Source organism: Delphinus delphis, chromosome 15, assembly GCF_949987515.2.
Source record: "Delphinus delphis chromosome 15, mDelDel1.2, whole genome shotgun sequence".
Lineage (NCBI taxonomy): Eukaryota > Metazoa > Chordata > Mammalia > Artiodactyla > Delphinidae > Delphinus > Delphinus delphis.
Genome location: NC_082697.1, coordinates 81483350 through 81506856, shown reverse-complemented (window position 1 = coordinate 81506856; position 23507 = coordinate 81483350). Strand labels below are relative to the sequence as shown.

Sequence of the window (23507 nt, the reverse complement as noted above, 5' to 3'; positions counted from 1 at the left end):
GGTAAAGGAGTGACAAGATGGTTGTAGAGCTTAGGGGAGATTAACCGGAGAAAAAATAAAGGTATTAATCCATTAGGAGATTATTTATGTGATCCAGAGGAAAAGTCATAAAGACCCAAACTCTAGGGTTCGCAACAAAGGAAACAAAGAGGAGGAACTAGGAAGGAGATGGTAGAATTGTAACTGACAGGACAAGGCAATTTGCCTGGATGACGTTTGCTCTTCACACCGGCCTCCTGACCTCACATCCAAGGCGTCTGGGCCATGCCCTAGGCAAGTTCAATTGTTTTCTCTTCTGTAAGATGGGGTTAATACTAACACCTGCCTCACACACAGCCTGTTGTGAGGATTAAATGATTTAATATATGAACACCACTTGGGAAAGGGCCAGGAAGAGTGTATGCCACGTCTCCACTATTATTACCTTCACTGGAAACCCCACCGCCTCCATGACTCAACTCTGAAACCTTCCCCTCTGACAACAATCTGTCTTTCCACGTCTTGCTTACTGACCCTGCCCAGGACTTGACACTGGTCAGATGTAGGAGGATGAGCATAATTAAAGAAAACTCAGAAGTTTAGACCCTGAGAGGTTTACAGAAAATTTGGGGCAGCATATGGGGGAAAAATCATATTTGGTTTGAAGCAAATAATTTGCAACTTTAAGAGGCCCAAGTGTAAATGCCCCGCAGTCCACTAGAGACCTGAGACTGGAGCTGGAGAGCGATCAGTACCCCATGTGCAGAGTTAAAATTTAATTGAAGGTTAACAGTCGAAGCCATGGGAATAAATGGGTTCCAAGGATAATGGCATAGGAAGAGACCACCGATACAGTGACTGAACATTAAGGAATGCTCAATTAGGGACTGAGAAGAGGAATCATTAAGAGAAAAAGGAATGAACAATCAGGAGAATCAGGTGAATCGGATGTTGTAGCTGTTTCAAAGATATTTTTTAAAAAACATATTTTTCACACAATGGCCCTGCTCAGTCTCAGGGACCCCGAGATGCTCTGAGGAGTGTCACAAAGTCTTCTAGGGGCAGGGGTAGGGGTCGGGGTTGGGGGTGGTCAGAAGGCTGAGCCCTGCTGTGCAGTGACTGTCCATCACCCAGCAGTTCTACCTGTTCAGGGGTCTTTCCCAGAGCTTCACAGTTGAACCTGCACATGAGCAGCCAGGCTCAGGCCCACCCCAAACTGTCCTGCCTGGAACCTCCTCTCCTTTACACACGGGTCTTATAAGGCCTAGCTCAGGTTTCTCTCTTAGAAATTTCCTCCATTTTCTTACTATTTCTTCCTTCTCAGTGTAAATGTTTAGGCTCTACCCTCAGCAATTATACTTTATAGGTCTGACTTGGGGCTCAGACACCTGCATAACTAACAAGCAGCCTCGTGACCCTGCTATGATACTTCATGGTCTACACTTGGTCAATCTCAAGTCTGTGGCGGGTGTCAAAGAAGAGCCAAAAATGATGAGTTTCACGGTAGTTTTAAGAAATTAAAAACATATTAGTCACAATATATGATCCAAAATTTTTCAGAGGTCAGAATTCCAGACATTTCCTCGTCTTTTCCATCAGACTTTCATCTCAGCCTTCTCCATGACTGTAGCCTTCTACCAAGAGCGAAACCAAGAAATCTCAATATGCCTATTGGGTTTTTTTTTTTTTTTTGGGGGGGGGGCGATTTTTGGCCAAGCCATGCCGCTTGTGGGATCTTAGCTCCCCGACCAGGGATGGAACCCAGGGCCCTGGCAATAAGAGCACCGAGTCCCAACCACTGGGCCACTAGGGAATTCCCTCAATATGCCTACTGTTACCCAACATCCAAGTATGCTCTTGTCAAGAACCCCATACTCAGAAACACCTTTCTAGTTTTGGTTGCTGGTGTTAAGTATCGTGCAACACAGAATGCCATGCAGCACATGAAATCCTAAAGGTGGGTACGAATGTGTAAGCGGCTGTGTAAATGAGATAGTCTGTGGCAGTGTGTAGAGAAAAGGAGAGTCAAGGGAGAGAGGTCACAGGTTTGAGACTAGAAGACAAATAGCTGTCTGTAAAGATTCCATTTACAGTCACTAATGTTTCTTGTTTAAACCGAAATAAATTTGGCCCCTGCACAAAAACACACCCCATCTGTCCTTCTGAAAAACTATTCTGTTTAATAGTGCATTTGATTTATGCTACAGGATGAGCAGGATTTGGAAAATATAATGAAAGGTCATCCCTTCCGCTGGGAAAACTCGGAGAGCTCCATCCTAAGCCAGCAAGGAGCCCTGATGCCAGGCTCAGACCCGAGCTTCCTCCTCTGGGCTGTGCTCTCTGCATTCACACTTGGCTGTTGAAGTCAGAGGTGGGGTCGGGAGAGGTCGGGCTGCTGGGGCCAGATGTCAGAGGTCATCGGTATAAGAGGGCAGGGCAAGCTGGCTGAGCGAGATCCTAAAAGTGTCCTTAGTTGTCAGGGGTTTAGATTAAATCACTTTCCATCACAGGAGTGGCAGGAGGAAAAGGGAGAGGAGAGGGGAGGGAACGAGACAGAGGCCAGTGCTGAATGCTTTTGATCCTTTCCCTCATGTTAGACTCACTGTCACAAAAGGGAAGAGTGAGTTCTCCACCCATATCGTCAGACTGCTCTTGGAAACTTGGTCTTGCTGCTCTAAGAGCCCTGAAGGATATACAGTCACTATAGAAAACCTCTCTTGGAATCTTCCCCCATGCCCAACAAAATAACAAATCCCTCAGCACCAGATTCCCATAATTAATGAAGTCAAAATAGCACATTCCTTATCCAAATTTAAAGCTGGATTAGAAGCAGTGGCTTTGAAATACAGCCTCCATTTCCCCTTTCTAGCAAAAACATGACCAAGAACATTCTTTCCACTTTCTTCTGTGCTGTCTACGCTGATTCCAATTAGAGGAATCCTTGGAATTTTATTCCTATTGTGCTTCCATCCCCACCTTGGAAATGGTGTGAGAAAATGGTCTAGTGCAAACTCCCTTCCCAAATGGAAGGAGACTGGTCCCAGAGCTTCCCTCTACTCCCAGCACTTAATCTGCTGCTTGCACCCTAATTTTTCAGGGCTGGTGTCATTCCTGGGAAAACTGACTAGGTTGCTAACCACTGTGCCAGGATGATTTGCCCAATATGCCCCATTCTCTAAGGCGAAAGGATGGAGTCAGAAGGGACACGTCCCAAATTGTTCATACTTATATAGTAAGGCAGGAGCTCTTGAAACTTAGAGGAAGTGAGGAAAACAGGCGTGTGGCTCTCTTTCACATAGACTCTCTGATATTTAATTCAGCAGTAACTCGGAGAGAACTTTTGCTCACTCCCATTACATTCAAAGGCTTCTCTCCAGTGTGAATTCTCTGGTGGCGAACAAGAGCTGAGCTGTACCTAAAGGCTTTCCCACACTCACTACATTCATAGGGATTCTCCCCTGTGTGGATTCTTTGATGCTGAATAAGGCCTGAGCTATAGGTAAACTTCCCTCCACATTCCATACATTCATAGGGCTTCTCTCCAGTGTGGATCCTCTGGTGCTGATAGAGGTGTGAGCTCTGGCTGAAGGCCTTCCCACACTCGTTACATTCATAGGGCTTCTCTCCAGTGTGGATTCTCTGGTGATGAATAAGGGTGGAGCTCCTGCTGAAGGCCTTCCCACACTCGTTACAAGCATAGGGTTTCTCTCCAGTGTGGATTCTCTGGTGGTGAGTGAGGGTGGAGCTCCAGCTAAAGGTTTTCCCACACTCATTACATTCATAGGGTTTCTCTCCAGTGTGGATCCTCCGGTGGAGAATAAGAGCAGAGCTGCAACTGAAGGTCTTCCCACAGTCGTTACATTCATAAGGTTTCTCCCCAGTGTGGATCCTCTGATGCTGAATAAGATGTGAGCTCTGGCTGAAGGCCTTCCCACACTCACTACATTCATAGGGTTTCTCCCCGGTGTGGATTCTCTGATGCTGAATAAGGTCTGAAGTTCGATTAAAGCTCTTGCTACATTCATCACACTTATGGGGTCTGTCCCCCACAGGAAGTCTCTGCTGGGAAATAAGGTTGGAACTCACAGTGAAGCTGTTCCCCAGATCGCTGTATTTCTCACTTCTCCCTCCCACGGGGGTTCGCTTTTCCTCAACTGTCACTTGACCAAAATCCTGTATCTTCCTATTCAGTCTCTCTCCAGAGGAGCTCCCCAGCTGCCTCTTCAGACTGACTTCTTGTTCATAGGCTTCTTCAAACTTAAGACCCTGAGAAATATCCTTTTGGAATCTTCCCAATAGCACCCCGTGTGATCCTGTATCTTCAGAAATTTCTGGATCATGTTCAGTTCTGGTCTCACCATCTGGCACAATGCAAAACACAAATGTCACTTGTTCTTTGTGGGAAGAAGAATCAAAACCAGAGACAGTATAATCACATAATGTTCACAGGCTAAAAGCACATGACTCTTATCTGTGTGCAAAGAGGCCTCCCCAGGCTGTACGTAGCTAAGGCAGAATAAGAGAACCGGGCCAAGGAAACAGGGAAGGAGAAAGGCAGGAAGGAAAATCGAGAAAAGAGGTGGAGGTGGAAGTGTAGAGAAAGTTGGATCAGGCAGAGGCAGGGAACCAAAAACAGAAGAGACAGGACATACGGTTTAATGAAGTGACAAAGTCCTAGAGGTCAGAGACTGAAGATAACCTGGGAGATGGTGACTGCAGAACAGTTAGAGGATGAAGTGGGGAGCAGGTAGAAGAAACTAACCACAGACGGTGTGAAGAAAAGTGGGAAGGTGATGAATACAAAGCGACAAGGGTGAAGCCCTGTAGCCCCAGGAGAAAAGGACACTCGGGTCTGTAGTCGTGGCACCTATATGCCAAGTCCATGGAAACAGGCCTGAGACAGAGGTCAGTCCATCTCTGGGCCCCAGGCCTAGAAAGCTGTGCTACGATGTGAGGCTATGTCAACAGTTTCCAGGTTTGCCTTCGCTATTTTCACTGCTCTGGGGTTTCGAAGGGAACTTCAGGCACAGAGGACAAGGGTAAAGGGTCCAGACTGTTAGCATTTTTAGTCTGTCAACATTGTAAGAGTGAAGGCAGGGCAGTGAGTGTTAGGGACAGAAAGAGCTGTTATCTCCCTCACCTGAACAGGTACCTCTCAGGACCTCTCTGCTCAGTGCCCTTCAAACCCAGGACCCTTGGCTCTTCCTCTCACTGCAGCCCAGAGATCATGTCAAAATTCAGAAATGGGAATCCTGCTCACAGGGAAAGACATGGGACAAGGTTTATCCTGTTCATACCAAATGGCCCCAGAGCTCAATCCCAGACCCAGGATCTGCAGGGGACAGAGAGGAAATGCGTGGGGAGTTCTCAAATGGGAGTCAGGAAGACCCCCTGGTCTTGCCCAGGAGAATGTCCTCACTGAAAGCAGGCGAGGGTAAAGGAATGAAGAGTCCACAGACAACAGGTTAAGAAGCTAACTGCTCCCTAACGCAAGTTGAAATTTCTACAAGAGCAGCAGTTACACTAGGTCCATCCACAAATCAACAGATCCCTAAAGGAAGTCCGACAGAGAAGGGGAGGAGCTAGACAGAGTTCCAGAATGTTCACTTGGGCACTGAGCAGTACCTCACATGTTTAGGGATCCCAATATGTAATCTTTTGGGAAAATCTCTGGGTTATATGTTAATGTTAAGTCCTAAGAATAACATGGAAAAAAGTGCCAGATTAAAAAGAAGTATAGAATGAAAAGGCCAGGGCTCAAGTCCTGCCAGTCACTAGCAATATGACCGTATGCAAAGCATAAGATCTCTGAGCTCTCTTTCCTCGCCTATAAATGAGGCTAATTCCAGCGACCTCAACAGCTGCATCACTGTGAGGATTAAATGAGAGAGTATCTATGAACACTCTTTATGAACTGCAAATTACTGTACAAATGGGAGTTGCTACTATTGTTAGAATTTTCTGAGACTCAGTCAGTCCTTAGCTAATGATTTTCAGTGACTCAACTATTACTAGCAAACAAGGAGGCAGAGAAATGCCAAGGGAGTTTTACTGAGGAAGCATCACTCCTTACCCAGGGAGAACACGTTCCCGTAATTCTCCAGCATCACATCCCTATAGAGGTCCCTCTGAGCAGGCTCCAAACGCTTCCACTCCTTCCGGATGAAATACACAGCCACGTCCTCAAAGGTCACCAACTCCTGAAACAACATGTTCTCCCGTGCAATTTCAGGCTGCAGGATGGGACTGGCAGAGCCAAAAGCTAATCGGGATGGGGCTGAATAACGCATATTGGGAAGTGGGAGAGGAGGTCAGAGTGGAGGAGAAGAGAAGAGAGTCTGAGATAAAGCGAAGTTCCACTGTGTAGCAGGAAACGCCCACAGTCCTGACAGAGGGAATTGTAGGTTCAGGGCACTGAATGGGATGTTGCTACACAAAAAACTTCTGCAAAATGGGAAGGGAAAGAAGGATAAAGAAAAGCACAGCGTACCTGGGCCTTGGCTTTTAGCAGTGCAGCTGCCAACATCTCATCCCCCAGACTGTCCTTGTCGGAAAATGCAGGAACTTTTGAGGAAGGAAGAGCTGAGGACAATTAAAGGGTCCATGAGTCAGTCGATCTGCACTCGAGCCTCTCGACCTACAGAGAACTCACAGGTCCTGGGACAACCAAGGACCCACCCCCTCTTACATTTCTAAGTTCACTCCTTCTGCAGCTACAGGAGGTGCTTACACTTACGGCCAGCACGCTCAGCATGGGCCTTCCTGCCTGAGGAAAGACGCCCAAAGCCCTGGTGACCCAGGCTCTCTGGTCTGCCCCAGGTCCTTTTCTTTCTTTCCAGTCACTCTACTCTCCATGACATCTGCCCAGAACTACTGTTAGTGATTCGTGTATTCTCGTCCATCCTCCCAAGCCTGGCCAGAACACAGCTATCCTGTTCATGTCCCTTCCATCATTCTCCACATCTCAAACTCCTGGACAAAATTCTTGACCAGAGGAAAACGGGCTTCATCTCAGCCCTGACTGAAGACACAATGCCCACAACTGTTCTCTTTTTCTCTATCCCCAGATCAAATCTACACACTACAAATGTTTCCTGTTATCTGTGCTTGATCGTACATCTTTTCCTGTAATTCTTTTTTTTTTATTATTTATTTTGGCTCCGCCAGGTCTTTGTTGCGGCATGCGGGATCTTTAGTTGTGGCATGCGGACTTCTTAGCTGTGGCATGCAGACTCTAGTTCCCTGACCAAGGATCGACCCGGGCCCCCTGCATTGGGAGCATGGAGTCTTATCCACTGCGCCACCAAGGAAGTTCCAAGCTATACTTAACTAATGGCTTCATTCTGCCTTTCCCCACTAGGCGGGGAGCTAGTGAAAGGCAAGGACTATGTCCTATCCAGTCTGGATTCCAGAAGTTAGCCCAGCACTTGGTGAATGAGGGATTTCAACAGGTGATTGCTGAATGGCTGAATAAAAAGACGAGGGAACCCTGATTCCTTACCACTCTCAAGCAGGGCCTGAGGTTCCTGAGATACTCGATCAGCCTGAGTTTCCATGGGTCGGGCTTGAAGCTCGGATCTCTATTTGCAGAGTCAGCAAGAAGCAGGTTTTGAATGAGAATGAGGAAGCACTGTAGAAGGAAAAGTTCAAGGTTCAAAGATAATTATATATATATATACATATTTTAAATTTTATTTAGTTTTGGCTGCATTGGGTCTTCGTTGCTGCGCGTGGGCTTTCTCTGGTTGTGGCAAGCGGGGCTACTCTTTGTTGATGTGTGCGGGCTTCTCATTGAGGTGGCTTCTCTTATTGTGGAGCACGGGCTCTAGATGTGCGGGCTTAAGTAGTTGCAGCACACGGGCTCAGTAGTTGCAGCACGTGGGCTCAGTAGTTGTGGCTCAGTGGGCTCTAGAGCACAGGCTCAGTAGTTGTGGTCCACGGGCTTAGTTGCTCTGCAGCATGTGGGATCTTCCTGGACCAGGGCTCGAACCCATGTCTCCTGCATTGGCAGGCGGATTCCTAACCACTGCGCCACCAAGCAAGTCCCAAAGATAATTTTTAAAAACCCTCTTGAATACAGACAGGGGAACTAGCATTTCAGTTAGTACCAGAACAGCAAAGAGGAAATGTAGCAACTGGCATTAGTCTTTTAGGTCAAAGGCCAAAGTTCCTGGGCCACATCCCACTTTAGGCTCCCCCCCAACACTGAGTGATATTTCTCACAACAAAAAATGGGGAACATGGGTGCCAAATGATGCCATTAGCAGAATGAAATATGAAGCAACTACACAAATGAAAAATATTAAAGTGAAAAAGTGTTACACACAGACTGCAAAATGTAAGTTATCATATCAACTTTTAAGAATACTTGGAATAATGGATAATGCTAATGTATACAGATTTTTTATTTTATTTTTGGCTGCACTGGGTCTTTGTTGTTGCTGCACGCGGGCTTTTCTCTAGTTGAGCGCACAGGGGCTACTCTTCATTGCGGTGTACGGGCTTCTCATTGCGGCGGCTTCTCTTATTGCAGAGCATGGGCTGTAGGCACACGGGCTTCAGTAGTTGTGGTGCGCGGGCTCAGCAGTTGTGGCTCGCAGACCCTAGAGCGCAGGCTCAGTAGTTGTGGCGCACGGGCTTAGTTGCTCCACAGCATGTGGGATCTTCCCGGACCAGGGCTCAAACCCGTGTCCCCTGAATTGGCAGGCGGGTTCTTAACCACTGCGCCACCAGGGAAGCCCTATACAGATTTTTTTTAAAAACGCTCATAAATGTTAGAATTAGTAGAAGAAAAAGAAATTTACTGTGGTAAGTTTCTAGCTGTTATATTAAATGTAGATGCTATCCTTAGAGGAAGAGGGGCCATGAAAAAGCACCCAAATAAGAGAGACCATGGGGGAGTTTCCATAAGTTCTGTCTTAATTTAAAAACCCTGAGGAAACAATACCTGTCCCACAGAACCAGGGCAAATAGCTCAGATCTATTAAATTAAGATAAATTCAGGAACTCCCTGGCAATCTAGTGGTTAGGATTCGACGGTTTCACTGCTGTGGCCTGGGTTCAATCCTTGGTCAGGGAACTGATACCCCACAAGCTGTGTGGTGCGGCCAAAAAAACAAACGAACAAAAAAGATAAGTTTTCTGCTTCCAGTCTCAGTCAAAGGTGGGATGTTATTGAAGGATTTAGTCTCTTTTTGTGGTCCTTGTGTCGTCTCATCACAGGGGTGGGTGTATATATTCGCCAGGTTCTGAGAGACTAGTCCCAGTTGCTGTGTTTCCTCTCCCCAAGAAGGTAGCAGCCAACCTTCTTTTTTATCTCCCTTCTCTCATAAGAGATTTCCTTGGATCAGAATGTAAGTCCCTGAAGCAAGAACCAATGCTTTTTAAAAAGCATAAGATTATTTATTACTCCATTTTTGTCCCTACTAAGGTCCCCACTCCCCAGTTGCTGTTCTCTGTGGCTCCAGGGAATAAGATGTAACATTAGTACCTAGACTAAGGTTTGGATCTCAAGTACAAGTTTGTTTTTCACAACTGAACGCTGTGGCAAGAATCAACAGATGGAGAATGGGTGCCGCAGCTGCCAGCACATCTTTACACTGAGGCAAGAACAGGGAAAACCCCTGGATTTTGTCTGCCTCCCTCTTTGTTCATTTGCTCGTGTAACAAACATTTGGTGAGTGCCAATTAACAGTGCAAAGCACTACTGGAAGGAGTTAGAAAATCAGCAATGCAAAAGGTATTTGCTTCATCATTACAGACTATTGTATTCACATTAAGGCATAAAAAGGGGAGGGGCCCTAAGTCACCCAGAGTTCAGAGAACTCTAGTCTTTGGGCAGCAAGGGGATGTAGAAGGCCCATCACCAGTGCCATTACACAGTGAAAAGCAATGAATCAGGCATAAGCCAGACCCACTGACAATCAAGGTGACACACCCTCTTGCCACCATCGCCCTCTTGGCTGGGGCCCTTCAACTCTTTCTCAGAGCCAGCCATCTTTTTCTGTCAACGAACTTTACAATCTCCAGGATTGGTTATAAGCAGGCAACCCCAACAAATCCGCTCGCAGTCTAAACTCTCCTTTAGAAAAGAAGGGAAAGTAAGAGGCTCTGACTCCGGAGAAGAAAGCAACACTCCCTCCTCCCAGCTGGGTTAACCAAAGCTGGAACTCAAACGGATATTGTTGAGAACAAGTCCCCGGTGTCTGGATCAGTAAACAATGTTTCTCATAGAAAGAAAAACCTCCATTGTGCCCCAGAGCTTCAGGTCCTGGCAGGGCCCTTCCCCTGCTCCACTGCCAACCCCACTCTCTGGAGTGCGCCTGGGGACTGGGAAAGATGACCTGGCAGTGAGAACAAGTCATGGAAAGCTTTACCTCCTGGATTCTTTCCTTCCTTCTCTGGAGTTGGTCTCTAAACGGCCAGAGTAGCAGTTACTGGGAACTTGGCAGCCTCTGTTCAAGTTCTTGGGAATTCTGACTTTAGTTGATGCCAATGCTGTAGGACTAAGGAAAAAAAAAAGGCATTTTAAATGTTTATGTAAACTTCACTTCTAATCTAGATATTTAGAGATAAGAGGAAAAGAGAGGGGACATACGCTAATAAATACTGATTAAGACCACAACTGGTATTTGTGTTGAACCCTTAGAGCTGAAACAGAAGTCAAGGTTCTCCAGGTCAACCTCCCACCCAGGGCAAGAAACACCTTCTCAAGTTCCTAAGGTTCTGGCAGCTAACTTGCTAGACACTCTCAGCTGCTTCAGCAGGGAGTCTGTCCCATTGCTGCACAGCTTAGCCATTAGAGAGGTCTTCGGATGGTAAACTAAAAACCTGCCCCTTGGACCTTCACCTCTCAGAGGCTTAGTGCCCTATGGACCTTCAATGATAGAATCTTCTCCTTCCACAAAATTCTCCACCAAACACCTGAAACCAAATGATGCCCACTCCACAAACTTCTCTTCTTGGGGGTAAATACCTTCAGTTCCTCTAATTATCCCACAGACTTCAGGTTCAGCATCCTGCTTATCCTCTCCTGGAGTTTACACATGCCCTTCAGAATGGAAACACCGGTCGGTGTTCAGTCCCACTTGAAAAGCGAATCAAATCAGGGATCTATTACAACTGGAAATGGGACACAGTTGTACCACTCTACGAAAAAGACTCGATTTACTGGGCGCCAAGGGGATTATTTCTGGAATCTGAAGAGTTTTAACTGCGCACACTTCGTTGAACTCATTCTCTGGTCCTCAGACCCAGCCCAGTAAAAAATCGACCCTCTCTCGTGCCGCGGGCGCGGATAACTGTTAACTGTGTTAACATCAAATGAAAGCGTCTCGAGGAAAGACCAAGTTAGGGTCGTTGTCATCAGCTGTTTTAAAGAGAGGAACGCCTATCCAGCCGTACCAGAACTTTAAAGTACTCGAGTTGGGCGCTGTCACAGAACCATAACCGCAGCCCCTTTCCTCCCGCGACGCAGGGCCCGCTGGGGGGCGGGGTCCCTGGGGAAGCGGAGTCAGGACCAGAGCCTCCCGGCACCCTGCTCCGGGAGGGCCTGGGGACCCCGCGGGCCGCAGCGGCACGGACACCACCCCTTCCCCGGCGACCACTGCCTCCGTCCCACCGCGAGCCCCGGGGGCGGCCGGACTCACCCTGGGGGCAGGGACGGGAGATTTGGGGGGCCGGACACCGACCAGGCCCCGTCGGACCCTGTCACAGACCCACACACCGGGGACAGAACAAAGAACGGAAGTTCCCTCCGTTTCGCTTCCGGGTCGGTCCTATTCACCACCACCACCACCACCACCTCCCCCGGTCCCCCAACATCCACTTGTTCCTTCTAGGAAAATGGAAGGTCTTCGCCTCTCGGTGGTTTGCTGATTGGGCGCAGGGCCCCAGCACCGACGCGCCACTCCAGGCCTGCCGCACCGCCAGCTGCGCCTCCTGCTGGCCAGGCCGGGTGGGACGCCGCGCACCTGGTCCTCAGGGCGCATGCTTGGCCGGGGCGCGGAAGGCGGGGCGCAGGGGGCTGAGTGGGACCTGGCTGCGCTCCCACGTGGTCTTCCGCGGGGCCGCCGAAGGCCGAGCCTTGCTCACCGTGTCCGAGGGATCTGAGTCCCAAGACGACACGCAGCAAACAGGAGGACGCTGGAAGGATTCAATATAGAACATTCACCCTTACTTGAAGTTTCCAAATAAACCAAGTTTATGCTTCCAAACAAACCAAGTTTTGTGTTTGTTTCATGTAAAAATGCCTCCTTTAAATTACTAAAATCTGAAGAAAACATTCCGGCCCATCAGAGAGTTCACATGAGCACAAAACCTGTACAAGGCAAGCAAGTAGAAAAGACTTGGGGAAGTTACCGATGTAGATCCATCCAGATCGTAGAAAACTGGTGAAGCCCCATCACTGTGAAGAAGGTGTGAAACACGTGAAATGCTTGGGGGAATGAGGAGCGAGGCTACGTGGCTCGCTCAGTTTCACTCACTTTTATGCCCTCACAGGAGGAATCCTGGTAGTGAGAGAATCAAGTCTTTCAGATGATATACAAAATGAACTCTTGTGATCTCCTGATTTCCCTTATGGTCCTGCCTCGCAGTTGATCTCAATTTTTACTGCCTCCAATATTTATAGTGCACCCATTCAGCTCTGCAACGTAACAGACCTTACTCTCCTGGGACTTCACTCTAAGGACAGTAATCTAATCAATTCCAAGAAAATACGGTAAGTGCTAAGAAAAGGTGATGAAGAGCAGGACCCTGTCCAGAGGTGAGAAGACTTTCCAGCAGTGATACAGGCTGGTGAGGGGAAGAGAGAGTGTTATCTGCACAGGCAGCAGCCAGGGCAAAGTTCCCGAGGTATGAGAACAATTCACAGGTAACAAAACTTGAGGGTGGCCTGAGAGGTGCAGGTGTATGACCCATCTCCAGTCCTTCCAGACCCCAGTGAGAATCTGAGCACATACTTGGAATAGCCAAGCCATTCAGTAGTCTCAGTTCCCCCCCTCACAAAGGCATTTTTTTCTTTTCCTCTTCTCAATACCTTATTCTTCCACTCCTCTCTCCAGGACAAGAACAGAGATGTAGGAGGAGGCAGTGGCAAGGAGAGGAGGGAAGGGTGGAGCAGAGTGATGCTCCTCAAAGTGGGATTGTATGTTTTGTAAACGTTCACCTAATGACAGTCTTCAGGAAACAGCTCTTAGATTCCCAGCACCGTCAATCCGATCAACTCTATTACTCTGGGGCCTAGAAGTCAGTTTGCAGCCGCCTGGTTTAATTCCCAGCAAGTTCTCAAAAGCCCTGCTATTAATGCTTTTCTTGAGTCTGTGGACCTAGAAGTGCCATGAGTCACGGAGGGGATACCCAAGGCAGTCCATCAAGGTGGGGAAGAAAACACTTAAACTTCCATATAGCTTTAATCTAAAAGCAAGGAAAGAAAATAGAGTAAAAAATGTAAGCCTTGGTAAGCACAGCCACTGAGGCTTGATGGGCTCTGAGTAGGGTGTTCCTGACCTGGCTGGAGCCCGGGGCCCCCACTCGCCCCCGCCCTGCCCCTTCCTATCACCTGGGGCCAACGAAATGACCATTAAGAAGTGATGCCGGTGGGAGGGAGGGAGACGCAACAGGGAAGACATATGGGAACATATGTTTATGTATGACTGATTCACTTTGTTATAAAGCAGAAACTAACACACCATTGTAAAGCAATTATACCCCAATAAAGATGTTAAAAAAAAAAAAAAAAAAAAGAAGTGATGCCATGGGACTTCCCTGGTGGTCCGGTGGCTAAGGCTCTGCCCTCCCAATGCAGGGGGTCCGAGTTCCATCCCTGGTCAGGGAACTAGATCCCACATGCCACAACTAAGACCCAGCACAGCCAAATGAATAAATAAATATTAAAGTGATGAAACAGTCCATTTGTCCTAAAGTAAGCTGCAACTGTGGCTTTGCAAACAGATTAGAACAAAATTGTATCTATCTTGTCCTGTATCGCAGAAGAGACTTACACAAGAATTTATCTCTGAAGCCTAGAATTTGGCTTAGAATTGTTCATATCTCTATTTCCTCTTGAATCAGATTTGGTAGGTTAATTTCTTCTATGAATTTATCTGTTTCATCTAAAACCTCGAATCTTCCGGTATGATATTATTTGTAACATTATCTTGTCTTTGAAGTATCTAATTTTGAGCAGTTTTCAAAGTATGTTCTGTGGACCTGTGTGGGTCCCTGCGACCAGGTGGTCTGGGAGGTCAAAACTGTTTTCATAAGATAGATTTTTTTGTCTTTTTCACTGTGTTGACTTTGCAGTGATGCTACAAAAGTAATGGTGGGTGAAACTGCTAATGCCTAAGCATAAATTTCAGGTAATGGCACAAAACTGAACTATTATATTCTTCATTGCCATGCATTCATAGTTTTTTTAAAAATCCAGTTTCATTTAAGAATGTCCTTGATGAAGCAGTAAAAGCATTGATTTCATTTTAAAAATAATAAGCCTTATCAGAGGTCCATAGAAGGAAGGGTACTGGTGGCCGTATGTGGGTCTCATGTCAGACTGTAGCCGTTTTCAGACAAGGATATGAGGACCTGGGGGAGGGGGCATAGGGAAGGGGGAGGGTGGAGAACACACAAATCTTCCCAAAGAGTGTGAGGACACAGCCAGTTCTGAAAGAATCAATTCCCAGATCCTTCTTTCTTTTTTTTTTTTAAGTTGTTTCAAACTAGTTTATTTAGGGGTTCCATTTTCACTCCTCAATAGATTTCATGTATTTCTCATATGCTTCTTCACTCATTAGGTCATCTAGTTCTGAAGGGTTACTGAATGTCATCTTGATCAGCCAACCATCTTCATAACAAGATTTGTTGACAAGTCCTGGATTTTCTGCTAGAGCTTCATTCATTTCTGTTACATCTCCTGATAGAGGAGAGTGGAGTTCACTAGCAGCTTTCACACTTTCCAAAGCACCAAATTCCTCGTTTGTTCAATTTTGTCCCAACTTCAGGCAGACTACAGTAAACAACATCTCCCAAAGCTTCCTGTGCAAAATTCCTGATTCCCTCGGTTCCCACATCGTTTTCTGTTGTTACCCATTCATGTTTGTGAATTTACGACCCGACAGCAGAGCCAGGCCAGTGTGCCATGGCGACAGAGACGGTGCACAGGCTGCAGACCTCGGCCCTGCACAGTTCCCACAGCTTTCAGTGCCATGTTTGCCCCAGATCCTCATTTTCTATCTGTTCACGTTTACAACTGCTCTCCTGGAAAGCATCCCAGTGGCCAGAGCACCCTCTTTCTCGGTCACCTTCCCCACCTGGCAGAAGATAGGCTTCTCGCCCCCAAATCTTGCAATGGTGCATTGCCCTCAGGGTGTCAAAACTTCTGGGGTACCAAACAAAAGGATTCTTTGGGAATCTTGCGGCCAATATATATATATTTTATTATTGGAATAAAATTGCTTTACAATGTTGAGTTAGTTTCTGCTGTACAATGAAGTGAATCAGCTATATGTATACCTACATCCCCTCCCTCCTACCCCCCCACCCATCCCACCCATCTAGGTGGTCACAGAGCACCAAGCTGAGCCCCCTGTGCTATACAGCAGTTTCCCACTAGCTATTTTACACATGGTAGTGTATATATGTCAATCCTAATCTCCCAATTTATCCCACCCTCTCCTTCCCCCACTGTGTCCACACACCCATTCTCTACGTCTGCGTCTGTATTCCTGCCCTACACATAGGTTCACCTGTACCATTTTTCTAGATTCCATATATATGCGTTAATATGTGATACTTGTTTTTCTTTTTCTGGCTTACTTCACTCTGTATGACAGACTCTAAGTCCATCCACATCTCTACAAATGACCCAATTTCGTTCCTTTTTATGGCTGAGTAATATTCCATTGTATATATGTACCACATCTTCTTTATCCATTCATTTGTACTTGGACATTTAGGTTGCTTCCATGTCCTGGCTATTGTAAATAGTGCTGCAATGAACATTGGGGTACATGTGTGCTTTTGAATTATGGTTTTCTCAGGGTATATGCCCAGTAGGGGGATTGCTGGTTCATACGGTAGTTCTATTTTTAGTTTTTTAAGGAACCTCCATACTGTTCTCCATAGTGGCTGTATCAATTTACATTCCCACCAACAGTGCGAAAGGGTTCCCTTTTCTCCACACCCTCTCCAGCATATATTGTTTGTAGATTTTTGATGATGGCCATTCTGACCGGTGTGAGGTGATACCTCACTGTAGTTTTGATTTGCATTTCTCTAATAACTAGTGATGTTGAGCATCTTTTCATATGCCTCTTGGCCATCTGTATGTCTTCCTTGGTGAAATGTCTATTTAGGTCTTCCAACCATTTTTTAATTGGACTGTTTGTTTTTTTGATATTGAGTTCCATGAGCTGTCTGTATATTTTGGAGATTAATCCTTTGTCCTTTGCTTCACTGGCAAATATTTTCTCCCACTCTGAGGGTTGTCTTTTCATCTTGTTTATGGTTTCCTTTGCTGTGCAAAAGCTTTTAAGTTTCATTAGGTCCCATTTGTTTGTTTTGATTTTCATTACTCTAGGAGGTGGGTCAAAAAAGATCTTGCTGTGGTTTATGTCAAAGAGCATTTTTCCTATGTTTTCCTCTAAGAGTTTTATAGTGTCTGGCCTTACATTTAGGTCTTTAATTCATTTGGAATTTATTTTTTGTGTATGGTGTTAGGTAGTGTTCTAATTTCATTCTTTTACATATAGCTGTCCAGTTTTCCCAGCACCACTTATTGAAGAGGCTGTCTTTTCTCCATTGTATGTTCTTGCCTTTGTCATAAATTAGGTGACCATATGTGTGTGGGTTTACCTCTGGGCTTTCTATCTTGTACCATTGGTCTATATTTCTGTTTTTGTGCCAGTACCATACTGTCTTGATTACTGTAGCTTTGTAGTATAGTTTGAAGTCAGGGAGCCTGAGTCCCCCAGCTCTGTTTTTCTTTCTCAGGATTGCTTTGGCTATTTGGGGTCTTTTGTGTTTCTATACAAATTGTTAAATATTTTGTTCTAATTCTGTGAAGAATGCCATTGGTAGTTTGATAGGGATTGCATTGAATCTGTAGATTGCTTTGGGTAGTATAGTCATTTTCACAATATTGATTCTTCCAATCCAAGAACATGGTGTATTTCTCCATCCGTTTATGTCATCTTTGATTTCTTTCATCAATGTTTTATAGTTTTCTGAATACAAGTCTTTTGCCTCCTTAGGTAGGTTTATTCTTAGGTATTTTATTCTTTTTCTTGGTACCCCAAAACTTCTGGGGTACCAAACAAAAGGATTCATTGGGAACCTTGCTGCCAATATCAAGTAGGTGAATAAGTCCTTTGTGATTCAAGTGATTTCCTATTAGTTCCCTCCAAAAAAAATGAGAGGAGGCCAAGGCCATCGCTGGTGATAGATCACAATATGATTTTGGCAGATAAAATTGACATTGTTATAACTATATTCCTTTCACCACTCATCTCACTTAAGTAGGGAATTCCCTGGCGGTCCAGTGGTTAGGACTCGGCGGTTTCACTGCTGGGGCCCAGGTTCCATCCCTGGTCAGGGAACTAAGATCCCACAAGCTGTGCGGGGCATGGCCTAAATTAATTAATTAATTAAAAACCAAAAGTAGCAGGGCGATCAGCTCCGTACTTTGCGATGACCTAGAGGGTGGGATAGGGAGGATGGGAGGGAGGCTCAAGAGGGAGGGGATATGGGGACATATGTATGCATATGGCTGATTCACTTTGGTGTAGAACAAAAACTAACACAGTATTGTGAAGCAGTTATACCCAAATAAAGATCTATTAAAAAAAAAAAACCCAAAGTAGTAATAGACATAATATTTCATTCCAGTAATAAGTAATGCCCATCTATTGAGAAAAACAAGACAGTTCCCTCCATCTCACTGAGATAAATTCTAATAAAAATAACTTTTTGTTACTCATAGATCAGATTTGTTATACATTTCTTTTTTTTTTTTAATATTTAAGTTTTGGCTGCATCGGGTCTTAGTTGCGGCATACAGGATCTTTTGTTGCGGTGCACGGGCTTCTCTCTAGTTGTGACACACAGGGTCATTAGTTGCAGCAGGTGCGTAGGCTCCAGAGCAAGGGGGCTCAGTAGTTGTGGCACTCGGGCTGTAGGACGCAAGGGCTTAGTTGCTCTGTGGCATGTGGGATCTTAGTTCCCCAACCAGGGATAGAACCCAAGTCGTCTGCATTGCAAGGTGGATTCTTAACTACTGGACCGCCAGGGAAGTCCCTATTGTACATTTCTATTTTGATCAATTGTAAAGTCCTACTTATCATGATAACCCAATCCAGGAGAAATTTTTTAAAATACTTAAAGCCTTATATTCACGGAAAACTTTAATTAAATTTCAGTTTATATACAATTTTTTTGCAGAGAATTATGGTAAGTCGATCAGTTATCAGTACGTACCAATCTTGTTTCATCTGCAGTCCCACTCGTCCTCCTCCTGATTATTTTGAAGCAAATCCCAGATATAACATCATTTTTTGTGTAAATATTATTTTTCACACTTAAAAAAAATTGAAGTAGAGTTACAATATTATATGAGTTTCAGGTGTACATTATAGTAATTCAGTATTTTTATGTAAATATTTATTTTACAGAATAATTACAGTATAATTGCCCATATGATAAGGACTCATGAAACATAGAACTATGAAACCAAACCTCTGAAGGACAGAATCGCCCCCAGCTGAGAACCACTGGGTTAGGGTGAAAAGGTCTCTCCCTGAGATTAGTTAGGATGGCTGCCTTCCTTCAGAGAACTGGTGAGGCTGGGGAAGGGCACCTTGGCTCTGGAAGTAGCAGCTGGAGCCGAGTACCAGATTCCATGACCACACTCCAAACGTGGCTTTGGGAATAGCGTTGTTTCTCATGTAGTTTGTCTCCTTTGAGAGAGATTCAACCAAGTTCCTCAGCTGACTGAGCTCAAGCTGCAGTCCCATCCCTGAGGGACAATTGACAAGGAAGCTGCCCCATCTTTTCTGCTCCAGGGCAACCTGGCTCCCAGGATGTAGAAAAAAGGTTTTAGCCTATTTGTCTGCGAGCTGCCTTCATCCAGTGACACACTGTGGAAAGAGCTGGCCTGCAAAAGCTGCTGCCCTCAGGGTAAGACCCTGTGCCAGGCCCCAAGGCCAGCCTGGGAGCAAGGACTTCCACTCCACCCTTGTGCTCAGGAACCACCATCACCAGGCCAGTTTCTCCCCATCACCTGGCCCCTCCTGTCCAACATCTCAATATAGGACCCAAGAGGACTCAAGACAGGTGTCTAGGGAATTACCTGGTGGTCCAGTGGTTAGGACTCCACACTTCCATTGCAGGGGGCACAGGTTCGATCCCTCAGGGAACTAAGATCCTGCATGCCCCGGTGGCTTGGCCAAAAAGAAAAAAAAATTAAATTAAAATAAAAATAAATAAATAAAAATAAAATGCTGCTTCTTTAAAAAAAAAAAAAAATACAGGGTCTAAGTACTCGGGCATCCGGGACAGTGGAAGGGAGCAGGCTTGAAGCTCTGGAGAGGGACAGACAGGACATCTGGATGTCCTTCTATTCCAGCTCTGTGCGTGTGAGCATTCTTAGGGGATCCACCTGGACCCCAAACTGAATTAGAGGGGCATTCTAGTTAGTTTTTAGTGGTTATTGGAAACAGATGCATGATTCTATAGTTCTCTTTCACCTTTACATCCAGTGTCCTAAGATTCTGTACGGGGATGGCATTTTTTCTTCACATCCCTGGAATAAGAGAGCCCCCTTAATCCTGTCTTTTGGTCAGAACTGCTGTGCTAATCCCGTTGGATCACCACTTTACACCGCACAGCCCAGGGCAACAGCGGCTCTGGGGCATCCAGCTGTAAGCGTTTCCTGCTCAGTAACTGGAAGTTCCTGGCCTCAGGGAGGTGTTAGCGCTGCAATCCGGTGCTTCATCGCGCGTGTAATTTAGCCTCTCCAGGGTAACTCGTGCAAAGAAGGGGAAGGAGGGTGATGAAGGGCCCCGGACAGCACGCAGAATCCGAAGGCAGGATCCTTTTCAGAGTTGGGAACTCAAGGAACTTTAAGGGAAGCAGGCGCTCCCTAAGCGATCTGACCCAGCTTCCTCCTCTGTGGGTCGATTCCATTCTCCTCTCTACGAGCCCACTCCGCTTACTCATGCGCATGCGCACAGGACCCCAGGATTAGTTAGGCGTCTGAGCCACCGTTTCTTGTCCGTACTGAAGGCTTCTCTGAGGCCAGAGGAAGGGAGATAATGTGCTTTTACATCCAGGAGTGAGTCCCATTGGTGGCCACAGGACAGGAAGGCCTCTGTTGGGAGGTCAGCTCACTTGTCAGTTATTTTCAGCGGTGGCAAAAATTCATATGGGTTTTTTGCAAATGAAGTTTTCAATTTTGGATAAGTAGCCAGGTTCCCTGGATGGCACATGCTATGAACGGCTATGGCTGGGCTGGAGCCCAGAGTCTGTCTGCTTCCCGAGGGTGGAGGGCGGGTGTCCTGCACCCGCGCCCGGCAGGTCATCTCCCAGGGGCCGCCACACTTGACTGCGGCCCTTCCGTTTATCTCCACGGCCGCTGCTTGTTCCAGTAAGGCCTGCCTGTAGCCCTCGAGTCGTGACTGGCTCCCGCAAGATGTTCCGATGAAACTCCAGGTAAGATTCATCCTCTGAAACTACAGGTGAGGAGATGGAGAGAGATGTATATACCCGCTGGGATTGTTAGAGATCAGGAAGTCGACGTAAGTTGTACCAAAGAACCTGTATTTCCTGGTAAGCAGGAGGCAAGGTGAGAGTGGAGGGGTCAGGGTTGAGGAAAAAGGGGCTTCCGACCAGGTGCCCAGCCTGGGTGCCTGGGACGAGTTACAGGTGATCAGAGACTCCTCGGCACTTGGATGGCCAGCAGGCTGCGTGGTTTTAGGGTGGCGTCGTTGGAAACGGGGAGTAGGAGGTGGTATATGGGAGATTTCACAGAGGTAAAACCAAGAGCGCTTGGCAAAGGATTAAAACGCCCAGAACGAGGGACCCAGAGGACTAGAAGAGATGATAATTTTTTGACCTTCACTGCGTTGGGATCCACTCAGAGTCTTCTAGTTCCCTGCAACATTTGAATACTAGTCACTCTCTTTTTCTGGATTGTAACGGATTGTAACATTTCTCTCTCCCAGGGGAGAGACATGTGGGCAAATTTATCTTAGCTACCCCCGCAGAGCCTTAATCAATTAGAAAATTAATGCTGCTTTATTTCTAGATTAAACTCTTCTGGCCACCTCCAGGCCTGCATGAAGGGTGAATGTGTATCCTCTCTTGGCTTATCTTCCTGGATAAAGAGCTCAGTGGTGTGTGTGTGTGTGTGTGTGTGTGTGTGTGTGTGTGTGTGGCGTTCCGGGGGGTGGGGGGTAGGAAGTGCCCAGGAGATGTGGCCTGCCCACAGCTGACTAGCCTGTTGTGTGTTCCAGGAGCGTACTCGAGGCCGGAACCATAGGATTCTATGAACTGAAACTGGCCAGCTCGTCCTCTCTTCCCGCCACATGGGGGGCTGCCACAAGTGACCCAGGGGGCCTGTGCAGCCCCAGCCCAATAACAAGGCCACTTGTTTTCATCAATGTGGGTTTGGAGGGGGCAGTCATGGTGGCCTTGTGGGTCATCACCCCTCTGTGCAAGGCAAGGGTGTCCGGACAGGTCACCTTTCAGGCCACTGGCTTATGCCATTGCTGCCTAAGCCAGTGGCCTGAGTATCTGCTGGGCTGGGCTCACAACCCAGCCGCAGTACCTGGCTCCTGGTAGTCAGGTCAGGGTGCTCGGCACAGGGGTGGGCAAGGTCCTAAGGACTGCAGGGTGAAATGCAACAACATGCATGGGTGCAGAAAGAAAGGGGCCACCTGGGCTGGGGCATTTACAGGAGGCCGGGAGGTACCAACCCTCCATGCAAGGGAAGGGACAGCAGTGAATCGTGGGTGCTGACCCTGGAGTGCGAGGCCCAAGAAGGAGAAGCCTGAGGGTTCAGTTTCCCCTCTGCCGCCTCCACCATGCCCTGCAGGTTAGCTTTCCCCGCTGCCCTGCAGCTCAGCTGGAGGATTAGTGGGGTCTCCTGCTGGTGGTTATTGTTGTCCCTGGCAAATGTGTTAGGTTTCTTGGTCCTTGTTCCTGTAGGGGAAGAGGTGTCTGAATTCAACTGATGCTTCTGCACCTGTATACGTAGCAGGAATTGATGGCTTCTATGCCTGCACTTTTCCAGTCCCTTAAGTGTTAGAGGGGATTTTCCCATTCAGGGACTGCTGTATGTAGAGGGTGACAGTGGAACACGGAGATCACGCCTCAACCCTCCTTCCTTCCACCTCCGATGGTCCAACAGAAACAATAAAGACTGTGAAGCAAGAAAGGGAAATCACAGCTTTTCTTAAAAACGGGATTGCTGCCTGTGCTCTCAGAGAGGCCCCTCTCGCTGCAACAGCGCCACCTGCTGACACAGCCACAAGGTACCTCTGCCACTGAAGAACTCCAGACCCAGGAGGCTTTGTAGCTCTCCAGCTTGATACCCCATTTTCGGATGAGTCAAGTCGAACCTGACAGTTAACAAGATGGGAAGAGCCTAAGAGGCCTCGCTAAGTCAAATAGAAATGGTATATTTAAAAGCGCAGTCAGCCTGGCCCTTGAGGGATTTTACATGAAAAAGTGGCAGCTACTTACCTTGGGAGAAACCACCTGAAACAAGGTCCTGATTCTGGGGCCCTCATGTGTCACAGGTTCCCTTAAATGCCCGGCCTTGGTCCACTGATGACTTAGCCAAGGTGAAACCTGATGGGTGCGTTGGGTGGCCACTGCCATCCAGCCTCATGGCCAGCTACGTAAAACCGAAAGTGGATGTCACGATGGGCAGAAGTCAAGGCCATTCTCATCCTGAGTCTGGCCAGCACTCCCCTTGATGAACCTTGTTACATTTTACTGACTTGGGCTACTAGCCAATGGCCTGGCTGCTTGGTTCACTTGGAAGAGGACAGATATGGAGAATTAAAGACACACCCTTGGGGCGGTAAACTATGGAATCACACCTTGGTCCTATCTGACAGATGGGTCATTCATGTGGATGCCCAGAGTGGGGACCTGGTCTCTAACACTCCCTGGCTGTTGATCAAGCCTGCACCGCCCAGAAGCTCCCTCCTGTTCCTGGTAAACTGACTCCATCGAACCTTTAACACCTGCTATGGGCTCTCTTGATGCTGGTGTCCCTGTTCCAGGCCAGTCGGCTGACTCAGGCCACGTCATTATAGCCCTTGAAACTGTGTTACGTTTTAGGCTTTGCAGATACTCTACAGTCTGATATTGATGCACCTTCTGTTACAAAAGCCACTCACCGGGGGCCAATAGTCAAGGTGTTGGATGGACATTCCACACTCCCTACCACCCACAGCATCTGGGTACCACGCACTGGAATGACCTCTTTCAAGTCAGCTCTACTACCCTCACTTCCTTCTGGTCCA

The 23507-nt window shown here is 46.9% G+C and overlaps 1 protein-coding gene across 2 annotated transcripts; it reads right to left on the bottom strand.

Annotated features, from left to right (window-relative positions):
* Positions 1-1320: 1320 nt before the first annotated feature.
* On the bottom strand, positions 1321-11893 carry ZNF3 (zinc finger protein 3). Of its 2 annotated transcripts, none has more exons than XM_060032398.1 (6): positions 11628-11893; positions 10356-10484; positions 7481-7609; positions 6470-6561; positions 6053-6179; positions 1321-4340 (listed from the first exon to the last, which is right to left on the bottom strand). In XM_060032398.1, exons 3-6 carry the CDS (start codon positions 7533-7535, stop codon positions 3271-3273), a joined length of 1344 nt encoding a protein of 447 aa, XP_059888381.1. In that variant the 5' UTR covers positions 7536-7609; positions 10356-10484; positions 11628-11893; the 3' UTR covers positions 1321-3270. The 2 variants fall into 2 exon arrangements, with proteins under 2 accessions (XP_059888381.1, XP_059888382.1); XM_060032399.1 differs by lacking the exon at positions 11628-11893 and adding an exon at positions 10955-11484.
* Between the last annotated feature and the right edge of the window lie 11614 nt (positions 11894-23507).